We start from the raw sequence: 25230 nt of genomic DNA, 5'->3' as shown, positions 1-25230 counted from the left end.
GAGGAAGGAAGAGAACGGTCTCGCGCGTCTCACGTTACCGTCTGTATCTCAATTTCCTAGGTAATCAACCGCGGTTTACGATACACGCGAAAACATGCATTAAACCAATTCCCGCGTCATGCATCGGACGAAGCCGGTGCAGCGACGCACCGGTCTTGCCTGTGAAGAAAAGGGTCCTTCTTCCCCTCCACGATCGTTGGACGTTCGACGATGATTATTTTCGCTCGAGTTGCTTTCTATAAAAAGCACTGCTATATATTTTACGGTGTCGTGATCCGAAGCAGCGCCATCGAATCAAGCGGCAGCCGGTATCAGTTCCTCGCCTTCTGCTGTTCCTTCTCCTCCTCCTTCTTCATCTCGATGTAGAGGAGACGAGTGCGCTGGGATCTGGCCGGTCGTAAAAATAAATCCGAGACTCATAATCTGTTTGAGGAAATAGCGCTTTTCTCCTCCGGCGATGGGGGATCCGCGCGATGATGTCGCAGGGAAGGAGTGTGCTTTCCGTTATCAAAGAATTTCGTTTCATTCTCTGCTCCTTTCCCTCCTTTTTTTTTGTTTTTTTCCTTCGGCCATCTCCCTCACGAATGCTCGTCGATTTCAGTTTCGAAATGTACGAAGGTGTTACTGAATCTCAACCATCATTGGATAGTGGATTAAAATTATTGTTGCGACGGTATTATAGCCGGCGTAATGCGGTGTAACCGGACGGATGAAGCAGCGCATAAAACTGTGCTTACGCAAACGATATTTCGCGGCAGCGCGCGCGTTAAACCGTCGACCATAAAACTCGATGAAATTTACACCGAAATGAGACTTTACCGTACTCGAACCCATCTACTTGTTCCAGTAGCGTGTCGGATCGTCTAATTTAAACACATGCGCACACGTGCATGCAGAGGCGATGGGCGAAGGGATTGCTCTCTAGAGTTTGCGCTATAATAAGATATGGATCTACTAATTTCCGTTTTTCTTTTGTTTTTTTTTTAAATCATGTTTTGTCCTCAGCCCACCTTTTGTTCTTATTTTCTAATTTTGTCGTCTTTTTTTTTTGTATTTGTCGCTGTGCCGCGCTCATAAAGAAAAATCGATGGTTTATTTTCCTAATGCGACTGATAACCGATGCCAAACGGGACCGTCCGCGTTCGATGGTCGGTGGGAACGACCGAGAGCATCTCTATGTCGATGATGGATGATGGAAATGTTAGCGAGGTTCCCCACAATGGACGTGAAGCAGATCTGGTCGAAATAACAATGCGGTGGTGGATTTAAAACGAGCGATCTATACATAAGACAAATATAAATACATAATGAAAATATAAATACATAATGAAAATATGTCAAAGAGACATATTTTCATTGTTATCTCGCGTGCAGATTGATTTACATTACATGGGAAAATAATTAAATAATCTCATGCGAGGTGAAACACGTTTTTTTAATTTCAAATGATGCTTTTATTGATCGGGGTATTATGACTTTACCAACCACACGCCAACCCGTCACCGCTGAACCAATGTGATTTCTCGAATTTCTAAAGGCTCGATGCATGGAGCAGATCACACGCATTGTCGATTCCGACCCAGGAGGCTTTGTGGCGGAAGGGGTGCATTAACGCCTCATATCAATACACATAGAATTTCATTAGCAATTATCAACTAATTCCATGTTTCAAGCACAGAGGATTTTTGTGATAAAAGCAAGTGTTTCAGATTTGCCAACAAACCATTTCGTTTAGAACTATAATTTCTGGATCCATGCCAAGTTTGCATTATCAAGAATTGTCTTATTGTCCCGTCCATTCATTTTCGTGTGCTATACTATTGTTTCTACCTAAGCTAATAGGACTGATGATAAATTGTGGTAATAAATTGGCATAACATGTATAGGACGTTTGAAAATCATCGATTGTAGTGTTGTAACAAATGTTTTGATTTTATCTTTTTAGAAAAAAATAGTATCGTATACTATTTTTAATTATTTTCACAATCATTGCAAATAAAAGTAAAGAGCACTCAAAATTAAATAGAATAATTATTCCCAATATATTTGGCTCTCCAAAATTTTATTGATAAAAAAAATTTTTTCTCAGTCACTTATAATAATTCTTGATAATTAATGATGTCTCAATACGCGTTTAAATTGATTAGAAAAGAACATATCATTAAAAAAATTGTTTGGTAACTTTGACAAACTATATACAATATTATACCAACCTACAATAATTGAAGAGTCTGTTACATTAAACAATACGTCGCAATATGAATAATGGTAGTGTATATGGACATTATAAGCCCTGAATTATTTTGGCCTAGCCATGACAATCGAAGCGTCGAGTCCTTCATCCCTAAACCGATACATCAGGGACACCGTTAAAGTCCGTCCGTCATTGTATCGATCGTGTCGATTCATGTTGAAAAAAAAGAGAAAGATTAATGTTGAAATATTAGTGGAAGGGTGAACAATGAGGTTTTCCAATTGTCGCTATCAACGTGTAAAAAACAGGTGACGAGATGATCTCTAACCATAACCTACATCGTTCTTCACACCGTTATATCACCTATCATCGCCGGGAACTTTAGACAACGACGATTAACGGGTGACGACGGAGGGTGGAGAATGAGGTAAGAACGTGTACCGCGATTATTTGATATCCTATTAACATAGGGGGTACGCGGGCAGCGAGAATCGTACACGTGTTACGTTGCGCACGCATTGCACACGTCCGTCGCGCCGTGTAACGCTTGTATCCGCGGTCGCCGTCCTCCTCCACGCGTGCACGGCGTGTGCTCGCCAGATGTCCAAGAGCGGGATGCTGGTGCGTCGCTGGGCGCCTCGGTCCTCCCACACGGTACGGTCGCGGCACGGCGCGGCGCGGCACGAACAGGCGCGGATGGGTAGGAGAGAAGTGAGAAGAGAGGAGGAGGTACGCCGCCGAGTGTGGAGAACGGTACCGTTCAGTCGCAGCCACGAAGCGGCGCCGCGCGCGGCGACGACGACGACGGAAGACGGCTAACATTCGCGCACGTTATATTCTTTCGTCGTCGGTCGTCTAGTCTCTCTAGTTCGTTCGAGAAAGAGCTGTCATCGAGATCCAGGCTAAAATTTCATTTTAACCGGAGGAACGTCATTGACCTGGACATCAGCTACCCGCCTCGTCATTTCCTCGACATCTTTCGTACCGCGGATGTGAGAGTGGCGCCCGGTTTCGAAATGAAACGTCTCGGATGATAAGAATACTTCACTCTAAGCGAGTGCTTCGCTTATCGGGAGCGTGGTGGAGAACGAGCACCGCAGTGAAGCTGCGACAGTGGTCGGATCTATAATTAACTGTGGAGGAAGCGTCTGGCAGCGGGACAAAGTATCATCTCTGCAAGAACCTAAGTCTATGGATTCTTGCTGGAAAATTCTCTGGTGGACTCTCAATAAATTAGCAACGCAATATTGGAAAAACGAAGGATGCGACTTGCACATCACGAATCTCTTCTGTCAGGCGTTTTCTAATAAGCGTTGCGTCTTAAATAATTTAAGAGATTCAATGATCGTAAATATAATGTAGTAACTTTGAAAAAAAAATCTTTGAAACTTGGGAAAGGGTATCATCAACAAGCGGTGTTGATAAGTCCAATGGAATAAACTTCTTGAAGGTGAATAGCAGTTGTGACGTGAAAACGAAGTGGATTGGCCACGAAACTCAAAGCAGTGAATGAACTGTGCGATCGTTTGAAACTTTTTTTTTATTGGTTTCCCCGCGCGTTAATAAGAAATCGCGTTCCCGCTTCATCGTCACTCGGCGTGAATTTTGCGGCGTGAGGCACGTTGCAGAGCGGGAATCGGAATTACTCGCGTGATTCATTTCGGAGAAGTGATATTCTGAGCGACACCTCGGTCACGTTTTACAAGCGCAGTAATTCCTCGCGGAAGCTGAGTTAACGACTCCGCGTGCGGCGAGACTACATCGAAAAACGACGACGACGACGGCGACCGGATGATCAAGAGGGGATGATTAAAGCACTCGAATGCTCAAACCTGAGAGAGAGCGCGTCGCTGGGCACGTCCTGATCCGCGAGGAGGTCGATCGATCCCAAAATTAACGCGCCGCGAGTGTCAAACGAGCCGCGACAGGAACATCAATACCCTAATAAATGTCACTCGCACGATCGATCGGCGCCTTTTGCCAGCCATGACGTAAAGAGAGAGCGATTTAACAGCGACGAGGGTCAACGCTGTCGAGAGCGAGCTGCTGTCGGGATCGGCTGTCCACGATCGTATGCAGGTACGGGATCTCCTGTGCGGGTGCGCCCAAGTTCGTGATCCTGACACCGCTTAGGGGGAGGTGGTGGTCCCCGGCAGTTATGCACGGATGGTGGATGAACTGCGATGCGTGAGGGAGAGAGGCGGACGCTCCTAAACCGATGAGATGACAGTGCTGTGCGTGTTGTGGGCTACTCTGTCCACTGTGGCCTCGATCTTGGCGTGCTCTGGTTTTTACCTGCCTTATTGGATTCAGGTGAGCGCTACGTGCTTTTAATTGAGTTATATCGTTACAAAGACGCCGGAATCTTTTTTAAAAGTTCTTCAATTTCTTAGTGTTGAAGCACTTTTTCAAGATTATAGCAATAATTCGTGAATCACGAGAGTTCCGTTCTTTCTTCTTCCCATCTTTTTAGATTTGCACAAATCAGCTGAATATATTTTCTTTAAAATTAAATCAATGTCGCTTTCTCTCTTCCTTCCTCGCAATACATTAGCATTTCGATGTTTGACGGTCGTTAGCGGGTGACGTTAATGTTGCGATAAAGCAGCACATCGATAAATACAAAAGCAACACGTTCAATCGGATACGATAAAATAGCATTATTACCGATCACAACTGAATTAGTTCTGCGATGATATAGGGGTTGATAGCCCGATACGCTGTGCACCGCACGACCGGCGTACGGGCGTATAAAATGATCGATAACTTTTAGCTGATGACTGGCAACTTTTAGAATTATGCTTATCGAGTGCGTGGAAGTTCGCCGTAACTACGCTACTTCTCGTTCCATCACTGTAAAACTGTACGACATCGTTTTTCACGTGTTTGCGACATCGCTGAGGAGTCATTCGGAATTTCGTACGATCTTAGTTCGCGCATTTTCAGGACTTTCATTCGTATCTCCGCGTATACGAGTATATACGAGGAACTCGCATTTCCGTGAACATGATGACGTGTAGATATGGGAGAAAATCGTTTTCGCCTTTTCGCTTATCGTCGAAGGGTCTCGTATCAACGATTTTGATGACTGCGACAATTTCTCTAGCACGATCATAAAGCGATTTAATAGGCGTCGTGATAAAACCAACGAAATTTGCGTGTTGCAGTAAACTACGTTAATAATTTCGTGAGCTAATAAAAACGTGTATCATATTTCAAAACATTACAAAGGATATAAAAATATCATAGATTGTTTTATTTATTACGTTTGAACATCTGTATAAAATTTGAGCTCAATTTTCCAGCTTTTTTAAAAGTTATTTAATTTTTTTCTTTGTTCTTATACAAGTAACGTTTTGTAATGCTTATTTAGAAATTTGATAAAAAAGTAATATTACAAAATAAATTAAATTTTTTGACACATATTAATAAAACTCTATTAAATATTTGTGCAAAAGTTTATTTGGATCCATTTGTTCGTTTAAATATTATTTAGCTAAAACTGCGACAAAGCACTGTTATTTTACACTGCACAAGCTATTATAAATCAATTTATTCGTTGTTTTATTCTTTGCAATTAATTCGGAGCCAAAATTCGAGCTTTCAGGACTAAAATTTTTTGTCAATGATCAAGGAAAGAAAAGAATAAGCTTATAAAGCAATTTTCCATATTCAATAACTTTTAGCTAGTATTATTTAACCGAAACATTCTTAAATGATGTGAACATTTCACGATTTCAATAAAGCAAGTGTGTCGAATAATGAAGGATCGCAGCAGGTTACGCAGCGAGATACTTTTTTATACGCGTTGAAGTTATAATTCACGAGAGAACGGAATTTGTATGTTTTTCTTACGTTGCTTCTTACGTGTACGAGTATTCAAGTGGCAGTCCATTTATCACTCTCGAACTATTCACTGGGTGATCAAACGGTTAAAACTCGCGAATTCGAATTTCAGGACTCGCCGAGATCGAATTGCGAGCCACGAGAGCGGCGAGCGGCGAGCAGCGCGCGGCGCGGTGCAACGACTGCTCTCCAATTCGCCCGTTCCCATTAATTCTTGATTCCTGCCGCGTAGTTAAGTGTAATCCGATTATACGTGTATCGATTATACGTGTATCGATGTATTTCTCAATAAATTAGCTGGGAGCCGGGAATGTGAGCGAGGGGCCTGCGTCAGAACGCGGATTAAAGGATATTAAAAGAGTATTAAAGCGCCTTTGCACCTTCGCGAGTTTTAATGTTAAGATAGGATTGCAGCATTTCATTTTCGCATCCGTCCATTCGGACGATGCGAAAAATTAGACGAGACGAATAGTGGCGAAGTTTGCGACAAAGAAGCGAAATACAGAAGCAAAGAATGGTGAGGAAAGAGCAACTTGGAAATAAGAAAAGCAGTGAAGCTAGAGAAATAAGAGGTGGAAGGAGGGCAAAGAAAACGTGAGAAATCGAACGAGCTCGAGTCGTCCGACAAGATGGATCGTAGAGCGGCGATAGTAATCGGATTCTTCGTTCTAAACCACGAGAGCGAACCAACGAAACTGAAACATTAATTCTACTGTGCAAACGTCTTAATACACGGATATTCGTTACGTATTATTACGAAATTGCTATAGTTTGGAAAAGTTAAGAAAGTAAATTGAAGAAAAATTTATATCGCGATAAAAAAGCCACGCAGGCAGAAGTTTATGCTAACGAAAATAAGGATTCAAACTTACATTCTTCCTCAAAATATCATTCTAGAACTAGAGTTCTCGATAAAAGAAAGGCCTTTAACAAAAATGATTGTTAAAAAGTATATTATAATTACGTAATAAAATAGCAATGTGGTATATTGTAGCGCGTAGCTTAATTCAATTGAATGATTTCATTCCAACTGCTCTCCGGCATTGTCAACAAGTGCAATAAAGTCCTGGCTGTGACGCGAGGCAAAATTTCGGTCCTTGAAACTCACCGAGACGTTCGTTACGCGTACAAGATTCTTGAGCGAGACAAGAACGCTCTGGGTACCGGCAACTTGGTAGAGAGAGGTTGATGAGGCGAATATCGTCGAGTAGGATAACTTTGTACTTCGTGTGACTACTATTTGCCTTTACCTGACCTGGCCGATGTTATCGCAGATTCAGGGTAGTTTGCAAACCAAGTCCCACTCGTGGTCAAATTGTTCGTATTCTACGTGTCGCGTCGCAAACCAAGTCGTCAAAAGATAGAGTCCGGCTTATCAATTTTATGGTCAGACAACCACGACTTTTTTCTACCCCGAATCTATTTTGTATTTTCCGGAGAAACCCGGAGGTTGACTTTGTACACAGACTTTGCAACAAACTCTTTTACTTTAGGTACGTGGATAGTGAGAGAAGTTACAGTTTGCTTCTCCGAGATCTCGTTGATCGTAGCCGTTTCGTTTCGCGGAACTTGTTTTGCACTGTTTAAGATTAATGACGTATCGGTTCGCGGTACTGCGAATCACCGGAAGAATCTCGAGTTATAAGGAAAGGCTTGTTGATTCCTCTCTCGGAGAATCTTCTTATCCAAGGCGTTTCATCAGTTTAATTAACGAATGACGCTTCTCTTTAAAACCCATTAATTTCTTTATCTGATTTTTATTCCTTTTCATTTTCTTTATACTTGTATAGATTTATGAGCGCAAATTATGTGCAGCATTTTATGAAATCACTTTTATGCAAATAAATAAATATTATTAATAAATTTAATTTAAATAAATATTTCATATATTGCATAAACATAATTTTTTTATAAATGATGTATCGTTTGTCTGTGTTTAACACATGATCTTTTTCAGATCTTTGTTTAATAGTTAAAATTAAATTGCTCTTTAAATTTAATTGTGTTCAAATCTATTTTTTTATATTGGAAAATAAACTTTTGAAAAATTCAATTTCAAATAAAAAATGTAATAATTCTTTTTTAAATTAATTAGATATATGTTTAAAATCATATATATTCATTTATAGACATAAAGTAAAAAGTTTTAAATAAGAAAGAAGAAGTTGTAAAATCACGCAATTTCAAGTTTAGTCGAAGACTTTTATTACAATTTATTAATGGAAACAAACGCGAAAAAAGAAACGTGCTCTAAGGAAACGGCATTTGGCAAACGACAAGCGAGCTTATTACGACCACCTCCTCCGGCAGAGTCGCGCTATATTTTTTCCATATTAAGAGAAGCAATCAAAAGCATTCAAACAGAACGGCGAGACATTTTCCGTTTCTTTGGCGCCGTGTAAAATCTGTTGGAAAGGGGAGAAAATTTTCCTTGCTATGCCATCGCCTTCGCATATAAATGAATAGAATGCGTAAGTCTCTTGCCTCGGATGCTGTTGCATGTTCGTGCGACGGCGACACGAAGATTTTCGTGTCACGAATCAGCAGGCCCCAAATGACGTTAAATTGACGTCAACGTTTCTACTTTACGCTTATTCAAATATTCTTCATCTTATTCCTGCAATTACTTTCCATTCTACAAACAACTTGGGGAAAATTACGTTAGAAGGGGGATGAAATTAAGTCTAGAAATTTCTTCAATATTTATGAGCTCTACTGTATCTTCATTGACTTTTTTTATCAGAGCGTAATTTTAAGTTCGCTGTCTAGATTTCACCAAAGTTAGCGAGCTTTGGCGACTCTGTACAGTTTCATTATAGAATCCGACGTTAAAGAAGGCAATATAGCGTAACCGCTGCATTTCTGTACTTTTGTATTTTTCAGGGACGATTGCTGGGTAAGGCGGACGCGTACTTCAGTTCCTTTCGACGTTGCAACTATCCGCGAATCAGGGCGCCCAACGCCACGCCTGAGATAGTTTACGAGTGTGCGAGGTACTCCAGGTACGTATTCTCACATCACTATATTCCCATATCAAAGCGAGCGGGCGCGAGCACGTAGCGACGATTACGATCCTCGAAGGAGCAAGAGGAAATGAAGCTCGCACAGAGTTCAAGATTCTGTAGAACAGTTGAATCGTGAATCTGCTCGAATCGCGCTCTCGTGAATTACCGCGTCGATTGCGTAAAAGAAGAATTCCGATTTCGTCATCGGACGCCGCTTTCGATCGAGTTTAATTATCTCGATTTGATTCAGGAAAGAGATCTCTCGTAATTCAAGAAAATATAATTCTGATGATCAAGACTGCAGCACACGGAATTATTATATTACCAGAATAAAGTTATATATTCGTAGCTGTGACAGCGGCATGGAGGAAAATTTATGAATGAATGTTTTATATATCTTTTATTAATTTATGTATACATATATATGTAACTTGTATAACGTAATTAATATAAATGAGAATTAAAAGCTTGCTGAAAATGAACATTAATTGTAAATTGCGTGGAATTTGAATTATACAAATTATGATATGCTCGAGGTGAAAAAAAAGATTGCACGCATTTGTGAGCCGCACGCGAGGGGGTAATATTCCAAGTTTCGACGAGAGAGACGGACGGGTTAATTTGAGTTCGGGACGCGAATCTGAATAAATTCAGCCGGGCTCAAGTGGCCCGTGCAATTCGTCGAATAATTCCTCGCGGAATACTTGGCGCGAATGTCGCGTTCGCGCGAGAAAAAACATCGCGCTATAAAAACTTTCTTCGCGAACTAGCGTCATTTCTGCCGCGCGCGCGGTCGTAAAAATCGCGGTCGCCCCGCGGCATTGAAACTGAAGCATTGTTATTAACAAAGGGAATTATAAAGAGCTGGGAGGCACAAGTAAAAGAAACGGACACGGTCTTTTCTCTTTTATGCGCACAAAATTCAGAATTTACCTGGCGTATCATAAGTTCACTTCAAAAAATGAATATTTCCTGTTTGTTTTATTAAATAATCATTTTCACCTGCTAATACGGGAATTAATTTGCGGTCAATCCTCTTGAGCTTCTGAGCGTGTAAAAATAATTAAGTTAAATGTTAAGTAATGCGTGATCGTTCGATTTCGTATTTTCGAAATTTATATTGGAAACGATAAACAACAAGAACTCTAAACAATACTGTATAATTGAAAATGTATGTAAATTACGCGTAACTTGCATTAAAACAAATTTTCGCGCATTAAATATGCATGTGAAAATAAATTTTCATAATATTATTAATTTTAATTATCAATATCAAAGTAGCAAATTAATCGGTATACATATGTTAGCGAAATAGCACCGATAATAATCATAATAATCGACATAGAGCAATAGTTGCGATAACAATGTGCAAACACGTGATTAATCAGATTTGATTGCGTTTCAACCGCAAAATATAATAAAGGTGTTTGCGCGAATCATATGTGCTTTTTTTCACCGAGTATCAAGTTATCCCGTTCACGACTAAACGACCGAATCCACGTATTTGTTTCGTAGGCTTGATTGAAAACGCCGAAAACAGAAATTGGGCTCTATTCCACGAATCCGAATTACGGTCCACGGTCGGCGTTTCCGACTATACGGTGAGGACTCGCAATCAAAAATACGCACAGGGTTTACAAGCGTATGCGGTAAAAGAGACGCAACAACCCGTGACAAATTATGAAAGTTTCGCTTGTACTTTTTTTATCCGCGTACTCGTTAATCGATCTAACACTCCGCACTCGCGCATCGCTGATGGACTCATGCACGTACAATCTGCAATGTATTTCGCAGATGGTCGCGGAAATAGTAATTCATCTCAAGTTTAATTTGACGCCGCTTGAATCGAGTTTTGCCTGTCAGCTATCTTTCGCGAACGCACCCAAAGAGAATTACAATTTTGCTCCATACGTGAGTTGTAACGGACAATATGATCGATTTAGCCATACATATTGATGACGTCAACAGTCATATGGAATTGTATGGAGATTGTTTTGACGATTGTTCTTACTTTACGGGAGTACGTACAATAGTGGAAAAGACAGAAAATAAAGTTGACACGCGTGTGTGTCACTATTATGTTTTTTTTTTCCTCTTTTTTCAAAATGCTCGTCAACAGACAGAACTTTATTCTCTAACATGCTTTATTCTCGAATCAGTTTTAAAACGAGTGGATTTCAACGTTAATATCGTGTTAATTAAGGTATATGACTATTACCATAATGTAGTGGAAATGAGATTATAGCATTGCCTTAATACTTCTGTCTGCAGAAGGTTTCTCTGTAAAAAAGCGTGTACTCCTCATCGAGAATACCGTGTGGCAAATACAAGCGACGACAATGAGTCATTCGCAGATTTAATTCCGCTTATATTCTTTCCAACGAGGTCTCGCTACGGAAGAGAATATAAAAATGTGTATCTCGCGTATGTACCTCTGATTTAATTTCCGTAAATTCGTATGTAGGTCGGATGGTGTCAGTACCATCCGACGAAGCTGCTCTACGTTTTCATTCCTTTTTCATTTGCGATACATGCTCGGCTGAATAAAGTTTCTCATTCATTCGTCGAATCTTTATTGTCAATTAGAAACTTTTTCAGGCATATTTTCAAACGAAACAATTTTAATCTTAACGACAAATTTTTACGAAACTCGCTGACCACATTTTTAACGTTACAAAATGCACTTTGCGTCAACTGCTGCGTATTAACGCCTATGTTTTTTTTTCTATCCACTGCATCACAATTTGGATTCACCCAGTTTGCATTATAGATATTTCAATATCTGATTTTCGAAAGTGTCGATTGTCCCATATGCAATTTCTCGATTGGCCAAACATTCCCAATAATCGTACGCGCAAATATGTTTCTCTCTTCTCGCCCTCTAATGCACAGGCACGATAAGTGCTAATAATCGGTCTCTAAATCGGGACAACTCGATAGTTCCATAAACGTTACCTATCATGAAATTAATTCAGCAATTTATCGATACAAACGATTCATTCTGTGGTAAACTTTATAAAATAATTTCTTAAACTGTTTATAAATTTAATTTGTATTATTATTAAATTATTACATATTTTTCATTGTTCCAATTACTGCAATGGTATTTCAACAGTGCATTATATGTGTAGAAAATATGTCGAGAATTGGATTTATTTAAAGTTAGCTGACACAGAAAAGCTATATCAGTTAGCACCGCCCGAAATAAATAGTAGGTCGAAAGGATAGCTGCGAAAATGTACGAGAAACGAAAGATTTGCTTCACTGCGCTCACTAGAATTATTAATAATATATTTTTTTTGCGTAACAAAAGAACAAATAATATTTACGTCAGAATTCATACCACGAAAAATATTGTGTTTAGTCGTGGTTAACGAATCAAAACTTTGGAAAGCTAAAAACAGATAATACGATATTATAAGCGACGATCTCTCGCAAATAATATTTGCATAGAGTAAAAAATATTCCACAGTTCCGGTCGCTTTCACAGTCTCTCGCATCACCCTTTCGTTTTTGAACATGCAGTTTCACCGAAAAACCGATTTTTTATTTGGAATATATATTCATGATGTTATATTTTTTTTTTAATTTTTATTGAGTGCAACGTAATTGTTTGCAAGAACTGCATTATTTTATATTTTCCATCGGTGAATTATAGAATACAGTTTTCTGCGTTTAAGACATTCAAGACGCGATGTTCACACAGATAGCAACTGAGAAATCGTGTTACAAATTTCATTGATAGCACTGAATTACTAATTTTTATTCAAAATAGAAAAAATTTTTGCAAAACAATAATTTAACTTAGCTCTTTGTTTAATTTTACCGTGAAAATTTTAATCGTACATTGAAATCCAATAAGTGATTTCACGTTTGAGTTAGTTCCCGTAATATTATTGCATCAGTATATAATTACATGAAAATATATTTGCTCCCTCGTTTTGCTTGAGGCACTGGCTCGATAAATCCGCGCTAATTTTGTCATGTAAACTGCGTACGTTATTATTGATTAATATAGCAAGACAAATATAAATAATGAATGAAGTTTATTTCGTCAAATTCATGATGAACATGTCCGTTAATCGAGGCCTCGATGTTACTCGAATCGTCCCATTACAATTAATAAATAAAACGTTATTTTTGCATCAATAAACATTTAATATAAATCTCTTAATTGCTATATAATGTTGAATCCATACAAGGAAATATATAGAATCGCGAGATATCGCGAGAAATATTCAAGAACCTTTTGATTAATCTACATTAACATTATTTGATGAATGAAATCATATATTCTTCAAATGAGGCACGAAATAGATTCTCAATTTCTCGTAAAACTGTTTATCATGGATTGCAATTTTCGTTGCAGTTTTTGGGATATACCGAGTGCTTGGTGGCAAGCGAGCACAGTCACGATGGGAATTGGCGTCGCAATCGCAGTAATCGGTGCTCTGACGCTTCTGGCAGCGGCGTCGTCATTCCTCCCGCATATTCTCAGGACGCCAAAGCACACGAGAATCCTTGGCTCCTTACAATTGCTCGCTGGTGAGTCTATTATAAATATATTTCTCGATAATCGTAACTAAATATTGCGATACAATGACATGCCATTGCCATCAATACGCAATCACCATTTGCGGAAGAAAAATATTTTTCGCATTCAGTTAGATAAAATGGGCTTCAAACTCATTTTTTATCGAGCGCGTGAGAGAGAAAAAATTAATACACCTTAAAAAATGACAGCCCGTCCGCTTGTCAAATTGATGCGAAAGCCAACGGAGCTGCGAGAGACATTTTGCAGCGAAATAATCAACTGTCCCCAAATAAACTAGATATCATAGCGACGTCATTCTTCTTCCAGCATTGACGTATTCCATTTACGCGCTTCAAGTTCGTTGTTCCTCATTTGTTCCTTTTCTGCGTTTAAAGTCCGCTTTCGAAAAATAGCATAGTCCCCAGACTCTGTGCGACATGATTGATACGGGGTAAAGTCGGGGGAATGTTGTAATATCGATTTCTCAAGAGAAAAATGCATTTAAAATTACGAAATTCGCGTCAACAGTCATCTATTTTGTTAAACTGTATTCGTGTTTTCCAAGCAAAATAGTTTTGCAATCCAAATTAGTTTTCATTTTTATAAGTAATAGTTTCAAGGGGGAGGATGTCTATTATTCCTCAACAATATTATCACTGCCACTGGAGAGTGAACAAATAGAATTAACCGATGCTTTTTAACGGCAGTTGAAATTCAGTGAGGCGATTAAAAATTGATAGGCCACTTTCTCATTTGCCTGTTACAGCAGCGATGATATGCGGCGGTCTGGTCATGTATCCGATAGGCTGGGATAATGGGGAGGTACGCGAATCCTGCGGGAAAGGGGCCAACGTTTACAATCTCGGTGAGTACCCTCGGTCTCGGAATATCATTTTCGAAGCTGCGGGAAGCTGCGCGCTATGCAGACGGTACTGCGAGATGCGAGCCGAATGGAATAGTGCCGGAACTTAATTCCGGCGGAATGCGGCGCGCGAGTTATCGATTTAATTTGATAACTAATTAACGTGCTCGATGGACTCGCACGCGCGTGAAGAGAGTTGCGCCTTGGTTGCTCGTTTCCTAGTTTAACGACGTCTTCAATGAAATTGCCGTTCCGATGCGGCACGGAGAAAGCTGTGGACGTGTGCGTCTGTACGTAGTTACTCTTTAAGACGTAATTACCACGACGGCGACAACGACGATAACGACGACGATGGACTAGAATCGGTAATGGAACTTTCCGCATTTCCGTCGATGAGTTCCCGGAACGTTTTCGTCGACCATTCAACGATCTACACTCATTCCTTGGAACTTTACGTAAACCGATCGAGACTTATGGCTTTTGTAACTTTGCTACGTACAAATTTATGTCTCGCTGTCCTCGGGCGTAGTTTCTGATTTTCCCATAATTTTCCGACACGTAACGATGCGATTCGACATCGATTCGACATCGACGATCCGATGATTTGCCTTTCAATACCCGGAGGATAATTCGTTATTGATTCGCCGTAACTGCAGATGCATACGTTGTATCTCGCATGCAGGATTATCTCCGATAAATCCGCATTCGGTTTAACCACGCGATAGAATCCAAAGAAAATATCCGATGCCGCGTTGAAATAGAAATCGCGTTAGAATAATCTTAAATTAGATTTTGCACTTGGAAACTATTGAGATGTCTCAACATTTTTTTGAGTTGCGCGAGAAGGTGACTTTGCATAAACAATGAAATTGCCAATAAAATAAACAGCAGAAAGACGTTTTGGACGCGAGCGCGATTGTAGACGATCATTTTTCGACAGGATTTTAGAGGGTTATCGAATATCCAGCCAAAACGCATAATCCGTGTCATTCGGTGCACAGGTGACAAGCAATCCCAGGTGAGTGCTACAGGAATAGACCAGAGGCTGGTGGGTCAAACCGACGTCAAAACCAACATAACAGCGATGACGGCCGAATCGCATGTATTTCAATAGGGTGTACCGGTAGTTAAGCGATATCTCTTGCGGCTTGAAAATTAAACTTATTCATAAATTCTGACAGAAGCAGGAACGTGCTTCGGTGGAATTGCCGCGTGGCTCGAATTATCTAAAGTTGTTCGAACCGATCACTGCCATTTCGATACCATATTAATTATTGCGTAATCGAAATTAACATTTCCATTATTTTAACGCTAAATTAGATCTAAAGGTACGTTCCATTTGTATCATGACAATATCGCTTACGTATTATTACATTAATTTGTAGCATTATCATTCAGTTTATGAACACTTCTCTCCGTTTCTCTCTGCCTAGTTCTATTATTGCAAAAATATTGATAGCAACAAGCAAAATTATTATCCAAGTTATTAGGTGTATTGTTTTGAAAAAACAGCTCCTAATAATTGTCCTTTCCGCGGCACATAGCGACGCGCGGAATGTAGCGCGGGACAAATCTGGCCGTGTAAATTTATTAGCCTAGTTGGGTGCACTGATTAAGCCATTACAAGCGACGATTATATTCAAGCTCGGCACGACGATTAGGCCGACCGAGCTATTCCCCAGGGGAGAATTCCCGTGGGTAGTTACGGATCGCTGACGCCGCACGCCGCCGTCGAGGTTTCGCCAAGGGGGATGATCTCGCGTCTGGTCGAGTCGATGACGGACGGATGCCATCTGTTTCAGGGAAATGCTCGGTGTCCTGGTCGAGTCACTTGCTGGTCGGCTCGGTGGCCTTACTGATGCTGTGCTTCGGCCTGAGCTTCTGCGCGGCGCGACACAAGCCCGACGCGAACCCGCATACGGATCCCCTGCGCATTTGACAATCGAGGTACTCCCAGTCGATACATGCCTACGCCTCGCCGAAGACGACCACGCTCTCCATCGTCACGGTCTGTTGATCACGCGCGCCTGTTGCGTGCACGCGCCATGCGTACGTGAGTACGCGACACACGCGGTCCGCGAAACCGGACCTGGCATACATGTGTCATCGCGTCCCCGAATTCCGCGCATTGTGGAATCTCGCGCGCGTTACGGCATGCACGAATCGTCCTGTCATCGCGCGTGCACCACGACGTATGTTACGTGCAGTATTTTTTCAAGTTGGCGAGCGAGCATGTTTGCGACGCAATTTTTAACGTACCACGAATCTTCGTGTAATATTTTATAATATGAGCATTGCGACTTAAAATAGCATTCGACACACGAAACGATCGACGATTGAAATTAACGGGATAGGTACGAAAGGATATTAATCTTTGGCTCGTCCTCCTCGTCGTAACGACTACTATCTAAACTCTATGAACAGGCGTGTCCCTCCGGAGATGCGTAAAGTTTAAGATACTCTCCGCTATCTCTCGAGCAACACACTTGATACATCGAGATTTCGGAATCACGTCCAAGAGATCTGCGGATCTCGGGGAGATTGATTAAACTTTTGACAGGTTAACGCGCGCGTACCTACCACCCTTTTTATCCTCGAAAGTAAATCCCGCGTATCTGTACATAGCCCGCAACCTGCATATGTACGTATGTATATACACGCTAGAATGAATCCTATAGTCCTGTCTCGCGTGGCAGACGGTTCGAGAGAGCCGCGCCACGGTATTTCCAATTCCGTGCCGTAGTAAGCCCCTGGCTGGGAGCGACGAAGCAATTGGCAATTCGCCTCGACGGGACTTTCAGCACTTTCAATTCGCACAGGGAGCTCGCTTGCCGGGCGAATACACAGGGTGACTGCTGGAAAGGAGCGGGAGAGACGGACATACCTTTCCTCATCCTCCTCCCGGTATCGAGAGGGTCCGCATTCAGATGCGCCGTAACGATCACGACGTGGCGCGGCGCGGCCCATCCAAAGCGGGCTGCTGCTGCTGCTGCTCCACGCTCCTCTCGAGGACCGGGGAATCACTGTGTTTCCCACGGTCCGAAAACCTTTCGGATATATCGATCGCGTGAAGGCGTGCAGAACGCTTCAGCTCTCCAGAGATTTGCACGTTCCTCTTATTTATCCTCGTCTCTCGGATTCTCCCCTCAAGACGCTATTTCCTTGGTCGAAGTAATGCGCTGGCTCAAGCGTGAGTGTCGGTTTAGCGTTTCTCTTAAAATTTATTTGGATCTACGATTCCAGATTTTATTTCTGGCTATTTTCCCTATGTTATTTTCCGTATTCTGCTTTTCCTCCTGTCGATCCCTTTACGAAAAATCTTCTCCTTGATAATTTTCTCTTAAATAACGAAAAACTTGTATTGCGCGCAAAAGAAAGACTATTCGTCGACACTATTTACACTTTATCGGACGGCGAGCGATTGTCCATATTGAATTGCGCGAGCGTTGAGAAAATTGGGTTTAAGTTGGGAAAGCGGGCGGAGAATTTAAGCGAGTGGCGAAATCCGCGTAATTAAAAGATAAAAGGATCAGAGAGAAAGTCCGAGTTCTGGGGTAGCTGCGGGTAGTAGTTTATTTGTATCGCGGCTCCTATCTAAACTGTCCACGAACCTTCCACTTTGTTCTCTTTTTCAAACCAAGAGATCAGAAAATTAAATTGACTAGTTGAATCGAGAGAAATATTTTCATTTAATATTTGATATTCTTGTTTATCTCGCGAGCGTAGCGTGACGTTTATGTGCAGAATAATAAGCGAGAAGCTGCTTTTATTCGTATTTCTCGTCACTTTGGAAAATTCGCGAGCAAATTAATCCGTAGTTTCATTAAGCAAAAACATCTGGCAATTCGGTCGCGAATCACGCTGCAACTCGCGTGCGCATACTTGCGTGAATATCGAGCCATTCTGTAGAGTTGCCAGGTAAAAAATAGCCCGCGGTTATACCTGTGCGATATAAAAAAACGTAATATTCGGAGAGCGTATGTAAGCAAGATGTGTATGTGTTAGCCCCGGTGAAATTCGCAATTGCGGGCGCGGTTGAATTTCACGTGCTGACGGAACGGCGCGCACAAACGATGGCCGCGCGTTATTCGGTGAAGGCACCGCTATTGGCCGGATAAAAATCCAAGCTGAACAAACACGCCGGAGCACGCTCCGCTCGCGCGAGTTCTCCACGCACCGCTTACTTCTTGCATCGGATTAATCGGGGCTTTTTTCGGGCCGCGCACCCACGCACACACACTTGCGTGCGTGCGTATTGTACCGCATGAAATAAACGGACTCACTCTGCTTCCTCCACTGTCGCGCCGCGTCTGATAAAAATCGTTTCATCGTGAATAAAAGAACCCGCAGTGATATGGTTACCATTCTCTCCTTCTCCCTCTCTCTCTCTCTTTCTCTCTTCCATTAGTGCGTTCGAAATATTCTGACCATGGAAATCGTAGAGAATTCCAAAAATACGTCGGTTACTCGTTATTGACGCGAAACCAAGCCACGCCACGGCTTTCCCCGATCACGAGAATTGCGCGACACTCCACCGAAGGTGTCAGAAAACTACTGAAAGCTTTTTGCGTTATCTACTTCGCGTACTTCAATCTGGATTTAGTACTCGTCGAAGCGCGCACATCCTCATAGCTTTACTGAAATCTACAAATTCTGATGGAAGCCGCCTTCTCAAAATACGAGTAAAAGCTTCCGATTCAAATATCATATCACGCATTATCAATGACAAATTTTAATTGTACGAGTATTAATATAATTGAAAGCTGGTTTAGTTAACCTCTTTTGAAACTTTTTTTTCGGCGCCCGTCTGACACGCGTCTTTATTCTCTTATTTTCCAAAAAGACTGTAAGACTTTCAGCAACTTCCGCATCTCTCGAGCCTCTAACTCAATTCACTCGTTAACTCGTGATTCGCTCACGGTACTCTACTAGATCCACTACACCGTGTTCTTCTCTCGAGCTGCAACTTTAGGCTTCCACCGAAGAGAAGTACAGTCCCCCGAGCGGAACTTAGCGGGAAAGAAGAGAGAGAGAGAGAGAGAGAGAGAGAGAGAAAGAAGGTGAAGGAAACGAACCACCGGTTCCGGATCTATCGATCGATGGGGTTGGTTTGCGCGCTAGTAGAGCGGACGTTCTGTTCGTTCCCTCGAGAAACTTTCGCGGTAAAACCTCTCCCGTTCGCGTGCGCGCATTCTCTAACATTCGTTCCGTTCTTTTTCCTCGCTCGTTCTCCTCCCCACACACGCGATCCTTCCCTCTTCCATCTTTCGCTTACGCGCTTCCACAACGCCGCTTTCCCGATTCCACTTTGCCTCTTATCGACTTCCGCCCTTCCTTCCTAAACCTAAGGACTCGCCCCGGCCATTTCTCTCGCGACCGGCCGACACCACCGACCGCCGAAGGTGGGGAAAAGAGATAGCCGGAAAAGCGAGTTCGTTCTCGTGACTAATTGAGCTATCGGTTCGCCAGCGAGAGAGATACGAGGGGTACGGAGGAAAACGATTCGGGAACACGAGGAACGTCTCGGCGAGCCAACTGTTGTTGCCCTCTCTCTCTCCTTATAGTCCTTATGTGTTTTCGTTCGCACGACTCCACGAGCACTTACCGTGCGGCCGAACAGAGCCATTTCGTTGTCTCTATAAACGTACCGTTTCTGCAACCAGTTACTTGGCTGTCCTTAGGGAGGGCACGAGGGCCGCGCGAGAGCAAATTCCTGCGCCAGTTTATTCTCTCTCCGATCTTCTGCTTAATCTTAATTTCACCGCGACTTTTACCACCCTCCATAATTCGGTTTCTTGGGCAAGAGGCAAGAAGTGAGAACGATAGACTACACTTCACTTAAGATATTAGCAAGAACTTTATGCCCAATATACATTTATTCGTTTTTACGACGGTGGAAATACAGACGATAACCAGATCAGATAAAGAGACATATCCGAGTCATTCCCTTCGTTTAATCTCGATGAGCCTCAGTTTTATTGTATGTGGACAATGGATAAAAATAAAAAAAATATTTTTTTATAAATACTCAATCGCACGTTAAGATGAAAAATCACTTTAAAACAAAATCGATTATCGTTGCGAGTAAATACTGTCAAATGATAAAAGATATGAAAATTATTTCAGATAATATTTCGAATGTTCGGCCTCAATTTTCACATTTTTTTTAAAACAATTTTTTAAATGATTAAATGTTTTCTAAAAATAGCTTAGAAAATAGTTTAGAAAAATAAATTAAAAACATACAAATCTTATACATATTTTATGTTGTTCGCTACACGATAATTTTCCTTTGTAATAAATCATATAATGCAAAATAGTATGAAAGCAAATATGACTGTTAAATGATTTCTGTGAAATAATAATCTGTTTGTTAAAATACTAAGGTAAATTATTTTTGATGAGATATAAAAAATTGCAAAAACAGATGCAGAAAGTTAAATAGATATACTGACGCAGTGGCAAAGTTATATTTGCAACTGCATGCATTGTACATAAGCATTGTAACGAGACCGTCGTATCAATTTTCCAATAAAATTTATTTTCAGAGTAAAATAACAAAGTTATATTTTAGTATAAAATATAATCACGTACAAAAGAGAGAGAGAAAGAAAACTGTAGAAGAAATAAAAGAAAAAAGTTAAGATTTGATTAATGCGATTACAAGTAATTCACAAGACAATATACCGGGAAATGTCAATTTTTGTCGTGAAAAAGAAACTTTGCCAACTTGAACGATTTCGATGTCTCTACTGTTCCCAAAGTTTCCGTTATGAGTCTCGTGGTTGCGAAACAACAGTTTAGAGCGGTTTCCTGGAGCAATCTAGACGTCTTTTATCGTGACGATTACGGGGTTTTCCGCGATTCCTTTTTCGTCGCGTTCTTTAGAAAAAGCCTTCTAACGTTATAAATCAAATCGAAAGATATTTGAAGATTATCAATTAAATTATAATACTAACTTTGGAAAACGTGTTCTTTTCAAAGAAACCTTATAAATTCATGTAATGTTAATTAATAAAATAAATACAATGTATTTATATATATATCTTAAAAATTTAAAGTTCTCGAAGCAACACTCAACGTTCGTAGTAAAAGAATCTATTTATATGTGTTTAAATATTTTATTTTGCGTTTCCGTTTCTATTTTAATCGAATCTACACTCGTATCCTATTACCTTTGGCATCTTACCAAAGCATCCGTCTCTTTAATTTTTTCTGTTCACATGATAAAATATATATAAAATAGTAATATAACAAAACTGAATGTCTATATAAATATATAACAAACAAAATTATACAAAATGTAACAAGATCTCCAAAATTTATAAAATGCAAAACAATGCAAATAAATAGAATTAATTAGATTGAAACTGCTACATATCTTGTAAAAAAATATAGCAAAGAGATTGCAAATATATTCATCTTTGGTTTATTTCTTAGGACTTATTAGGTTTTGAGAAAAAGTGCAAAATTGTAAAATTTACGTGTAGCAACATTATCTTGATTAAGCTGCTCATTTTAAAAAACAGACGGAAGTGGAGAAGAAGTTAGTTTCGAAGAATTAAAATTCCTACGATATACGATTGAGTACTTAAAAAAATATTTTGATTATTTTAGATCACGATTGCATGTTCCATTTAACGTTGCTTGCTAATCAGAATTCTATTCTTCAATTATAATGGTCACAACTCGAACTGTTTGGCTACAGGATCGCGAGAGTCGCATGTTAATTCATCTTTGTGAAGAGCAATGTGCCCTTTGATTAGCTCCTGCCTGTGATCGAACAGCGTAAAGCTTTCCCGTTAATTTGACACTTTCGATGCGCGATCCAATAATGAGGAATACTGTTTGACGGTATTTCCCAGGCATTGGGTAATCAGCACGAGATTGTGATTAATCCTGTTGAATTGCCGTCGGCTTCGTAAAACGATTATCATTGTCGGCAATAAGGCGACGATTAATCGATCGGTACTTATCCACCGTATCCTTAATCCTTTATTCATTTTCCTCGTGGTGGCCAGAAAGGCAATTGTCAGTCTGTGTTATATTACGGCCGTAATAATTTCGACAGCTCGGGAGCGGTGAAAAATATGAGATATTGGACGCGTCGGGGAGCTATTGAACGAGCGGAGAATATCCGAGGACGAGGATAAGATTTCTCTAGGGTCATTTTTCTCTGTTTCCCTCTGTCTACTAAATCTGCTAAGTGACGATCGATATATCTGGGCAACGGACGTACACGTGAAATCAATGGTTATGCAAATTATGACAGCATAATCTATCGTGCTTCCCAAATGTCGTTGTATATACATTTTTCATTCTCGACCATATTTTACCAGAATCGGTGTACCGAATATTAATTATATTGACGTATCATCATCTATCGCGCGCGCGACTTTGTATCGGAATTACCATAGGACCATACTAATCCACTCGGTACATCGTAAAAATGTTAATGTAAATACGAACTTTCTCGAGGAGACCATCGTTGTTACCATCCATCGTTTTGTATAAAAAAAAAAAAATGTACGTTAGGATGTAAACAAGCATTATAGCATCGTAAAGTGTTTTACGATATTCACGTAGAAGCACGTTGCACAAAATAATATGTGATGTCGATATCATCGTGCCATTCGATTAACCAGTAGTTTGGTAAACAAAGGGATTATATATGCATATATGTGGGTATATAAATTTTCCATTTAGAATAATAAACATCATGTTTACTTTAAGTTCAATATTAAATAATGAATATGGGATACGTAATGTTCGTGCATCAAATGTATATACATCTTTCTTCTAATATGACATGTATTAATTTCCTATACAAATCCATCATTATTTTGTATAGCGTGCTTCACACTTCGGGCTCCTATTGTTACAATCAATACGCGCCAGCGTCACAATGGTTAAAATAGTCATTTCCTTAATGTATATTAAATGCGCGTGTACTAGCTGCTGAAATGTAATAACATACGCTGTTAGCAGTGAATTAAATGAAAAGAGGATCTTCCGGTTAACGATATTCATTCAGAAAGATGCGTTTTCTGATATAATTATTAAATACTGATTAGAGTATCAAAACGTTTTATTTCTTTCAACTCCAGTTTTTCCCCCCTTAGAACGAAAAGAATGGAATCTATTCGTTCGAGCTTTAGAATGCATAATGCTTTCACTGGAGAGGACAGAAGGAACATGAGAAAATTCTCTTGGATTTATTGAATCTCACAAGAAAATCCACGAAAGTGTCCCCCTGCTATTTTGATGAGCTTTTAACAGTCTGAATCAAAATAAGGGACATGTATTTTTTTTATACGTGCCCTAACGCACTTTTAGGGGATGAAACACCCCTTTAAAGAAAAACAATTTTTTTTCTAGAAGAGATTTATACATCCCTAATGTTAGAGTTTTATAATTTAGACTTTATCAAATAAAGTTTGTGTGTAACTTTTGTAATATGTCGCAACATCAAACGCACAATTTATTCATTTAACAGAAATACATAATTGGACTTCATCGATTAAATCGCAGCGAATTGATTGTATAAAATATTTTAAAATCTGTGACTCGTATGTGTGTATGTGTTTCCGCGTGTCCACGTGTGTGTACATATGCGTGAAAGGCAAAGAAGCGTGACGAGCGTACATTTAGTTAAAGCTCGGCTAAAAAAAGTATGCACATATGTATTCAACGTAAAAATAAATAAATGATGTTTGATATGAAATATCCGACACACAATTAACGAAGTCATTCGAACGTTTTCATTTTCGTAACTAATTACGAAAACCTGCGTGAGGCTGCAGTATGTAATTTTACAATATAGAATATATTATCGCAGAACTGGCCCTCTCTCGTACTGTCATCCATGACCGTTTCCTCATGTAAACGACAATTGTGTACATACCATTATATGTATTCATCTAATGTAAATGTTACGTATATTAATATATTTTATAATAAAAAGGAAGTAAATAAAAAAAAACAAACTGTTTTTGATTTTTTCGCTCATTGTTTTCGCTCATTTCCCAAATTAATTACATATCCGTAATTATATTTGTTTGGCATCACAAAATTGCAATTATTTTAACACACTCATCATTTCGCATTTGTTCTGCCGCAACGTGTGTCTTTGTGAGCAATCGTCCAATTACAGCGTGCATAACGACCTAATTGCGGACTTACATAGTCCTCACTCGTTTGCATCATTTTCTCTCAAGGAGGATGGATAAGACGAGAGAGGATTTATGGGAAAGATCGCTTTCGAGGGCAAATGCTCTTACGTGGCACGAAGTAGTTTCCTATAAGCGGACTAGTGTAACGGAGAAGACAGGAGGTGGAGGAGGATAATGACATTGAGGTAGAGAGGTTATAGGAGAAGAGAGGAATGCGGTAACGCGGCGATGCGGCGAATCAGCGACACGATAAAAACAGATGACGAGATAAGCGAGGACGGAGTCGACGTTGCATGCCGCGCCGGTGAATGAATTGGATCAATACCGATCGCAGAGAGAAAAGCGCACTTCTACCTCATTAGTTCGATAATATATGACAAAAGGGACTCACGAATTGGGGAAAGAATAAACGTTTACGGCGATGAATAACATTACGATGTAAAGGGACGTGGATAAAATGCCCGAGAAAAAATCTCACGTTGTCTTTCATACACTTTCTAAATACACGTCGCTCGACTGGAACGAACCGTTTAACGAGACACTTTACGAGAACGTAAAACGACGATAATAAAAATGCGGATAATGAGGAGTAATTTCCACGTCGAATGCGCTTATAG

General features: G+C 40.2%; 1 protein-coding gene across 5 annotated transcripts in view; it reads left to right on the top strand.

The window, feature by feature from the left end:
• The first annotated feature begins 2921 nt into the window (after positions 1 to 2921).
• Positions 2922 to 25230, top strand: part of LOC105204612 (LHFPL tetraspan subfamily member 6 protein) — a 66283-nt gene continuing 43974 nt past the window's right edge. The window contains exons 1-6 of one of the 5 annotated variants that reach the window (XM_039446789.1): positions 2926 to 4507; positions 8924 to 9042; positions 13415 to 13590; positions 14346 to 14444; positions 15443 to 15459; positions 16244 to 24423. In XM_039446789.1, coding sequence (XP_039302723.1) covers positions 4418 to 4507; positions 8924 to 9042; positions 13415 to 13590; positions 14346 to 14444; positions 15443 to 15459; positions 16244 to 16300 — 558 coding nt within the window. In that variant the 5' untranslated portion in view covers positions 2926 to 4417 and the 3' untranslated portion in view covers positions 16301 to 24423. The other 4 variants (XM_026132112.2, XM_026132114.2, XM_011173756.3 and 1 more) reach the window with 4 other exon arrangements.

Source organism: Solenopsis invicta, chromosome 3 (assembly GCF_016802725.1).
Source record: "Solenopsis invicta isolate M01_SB chromosome 3, UNIL_Sinv_3.0, whole genome shotgun sequence".
Lineage (NCBI taxonomy): Eukaryota > Metazoa > Arthropoda > Insecta > Hymenoptera > Formicidae > Solenopsis > Solenopsis invicta.
The sequence above is the reverse complement of the archived record's forward strand: the minus strand, read 5'-3'. Positions and strand labels throughout refer to the sequence as shown.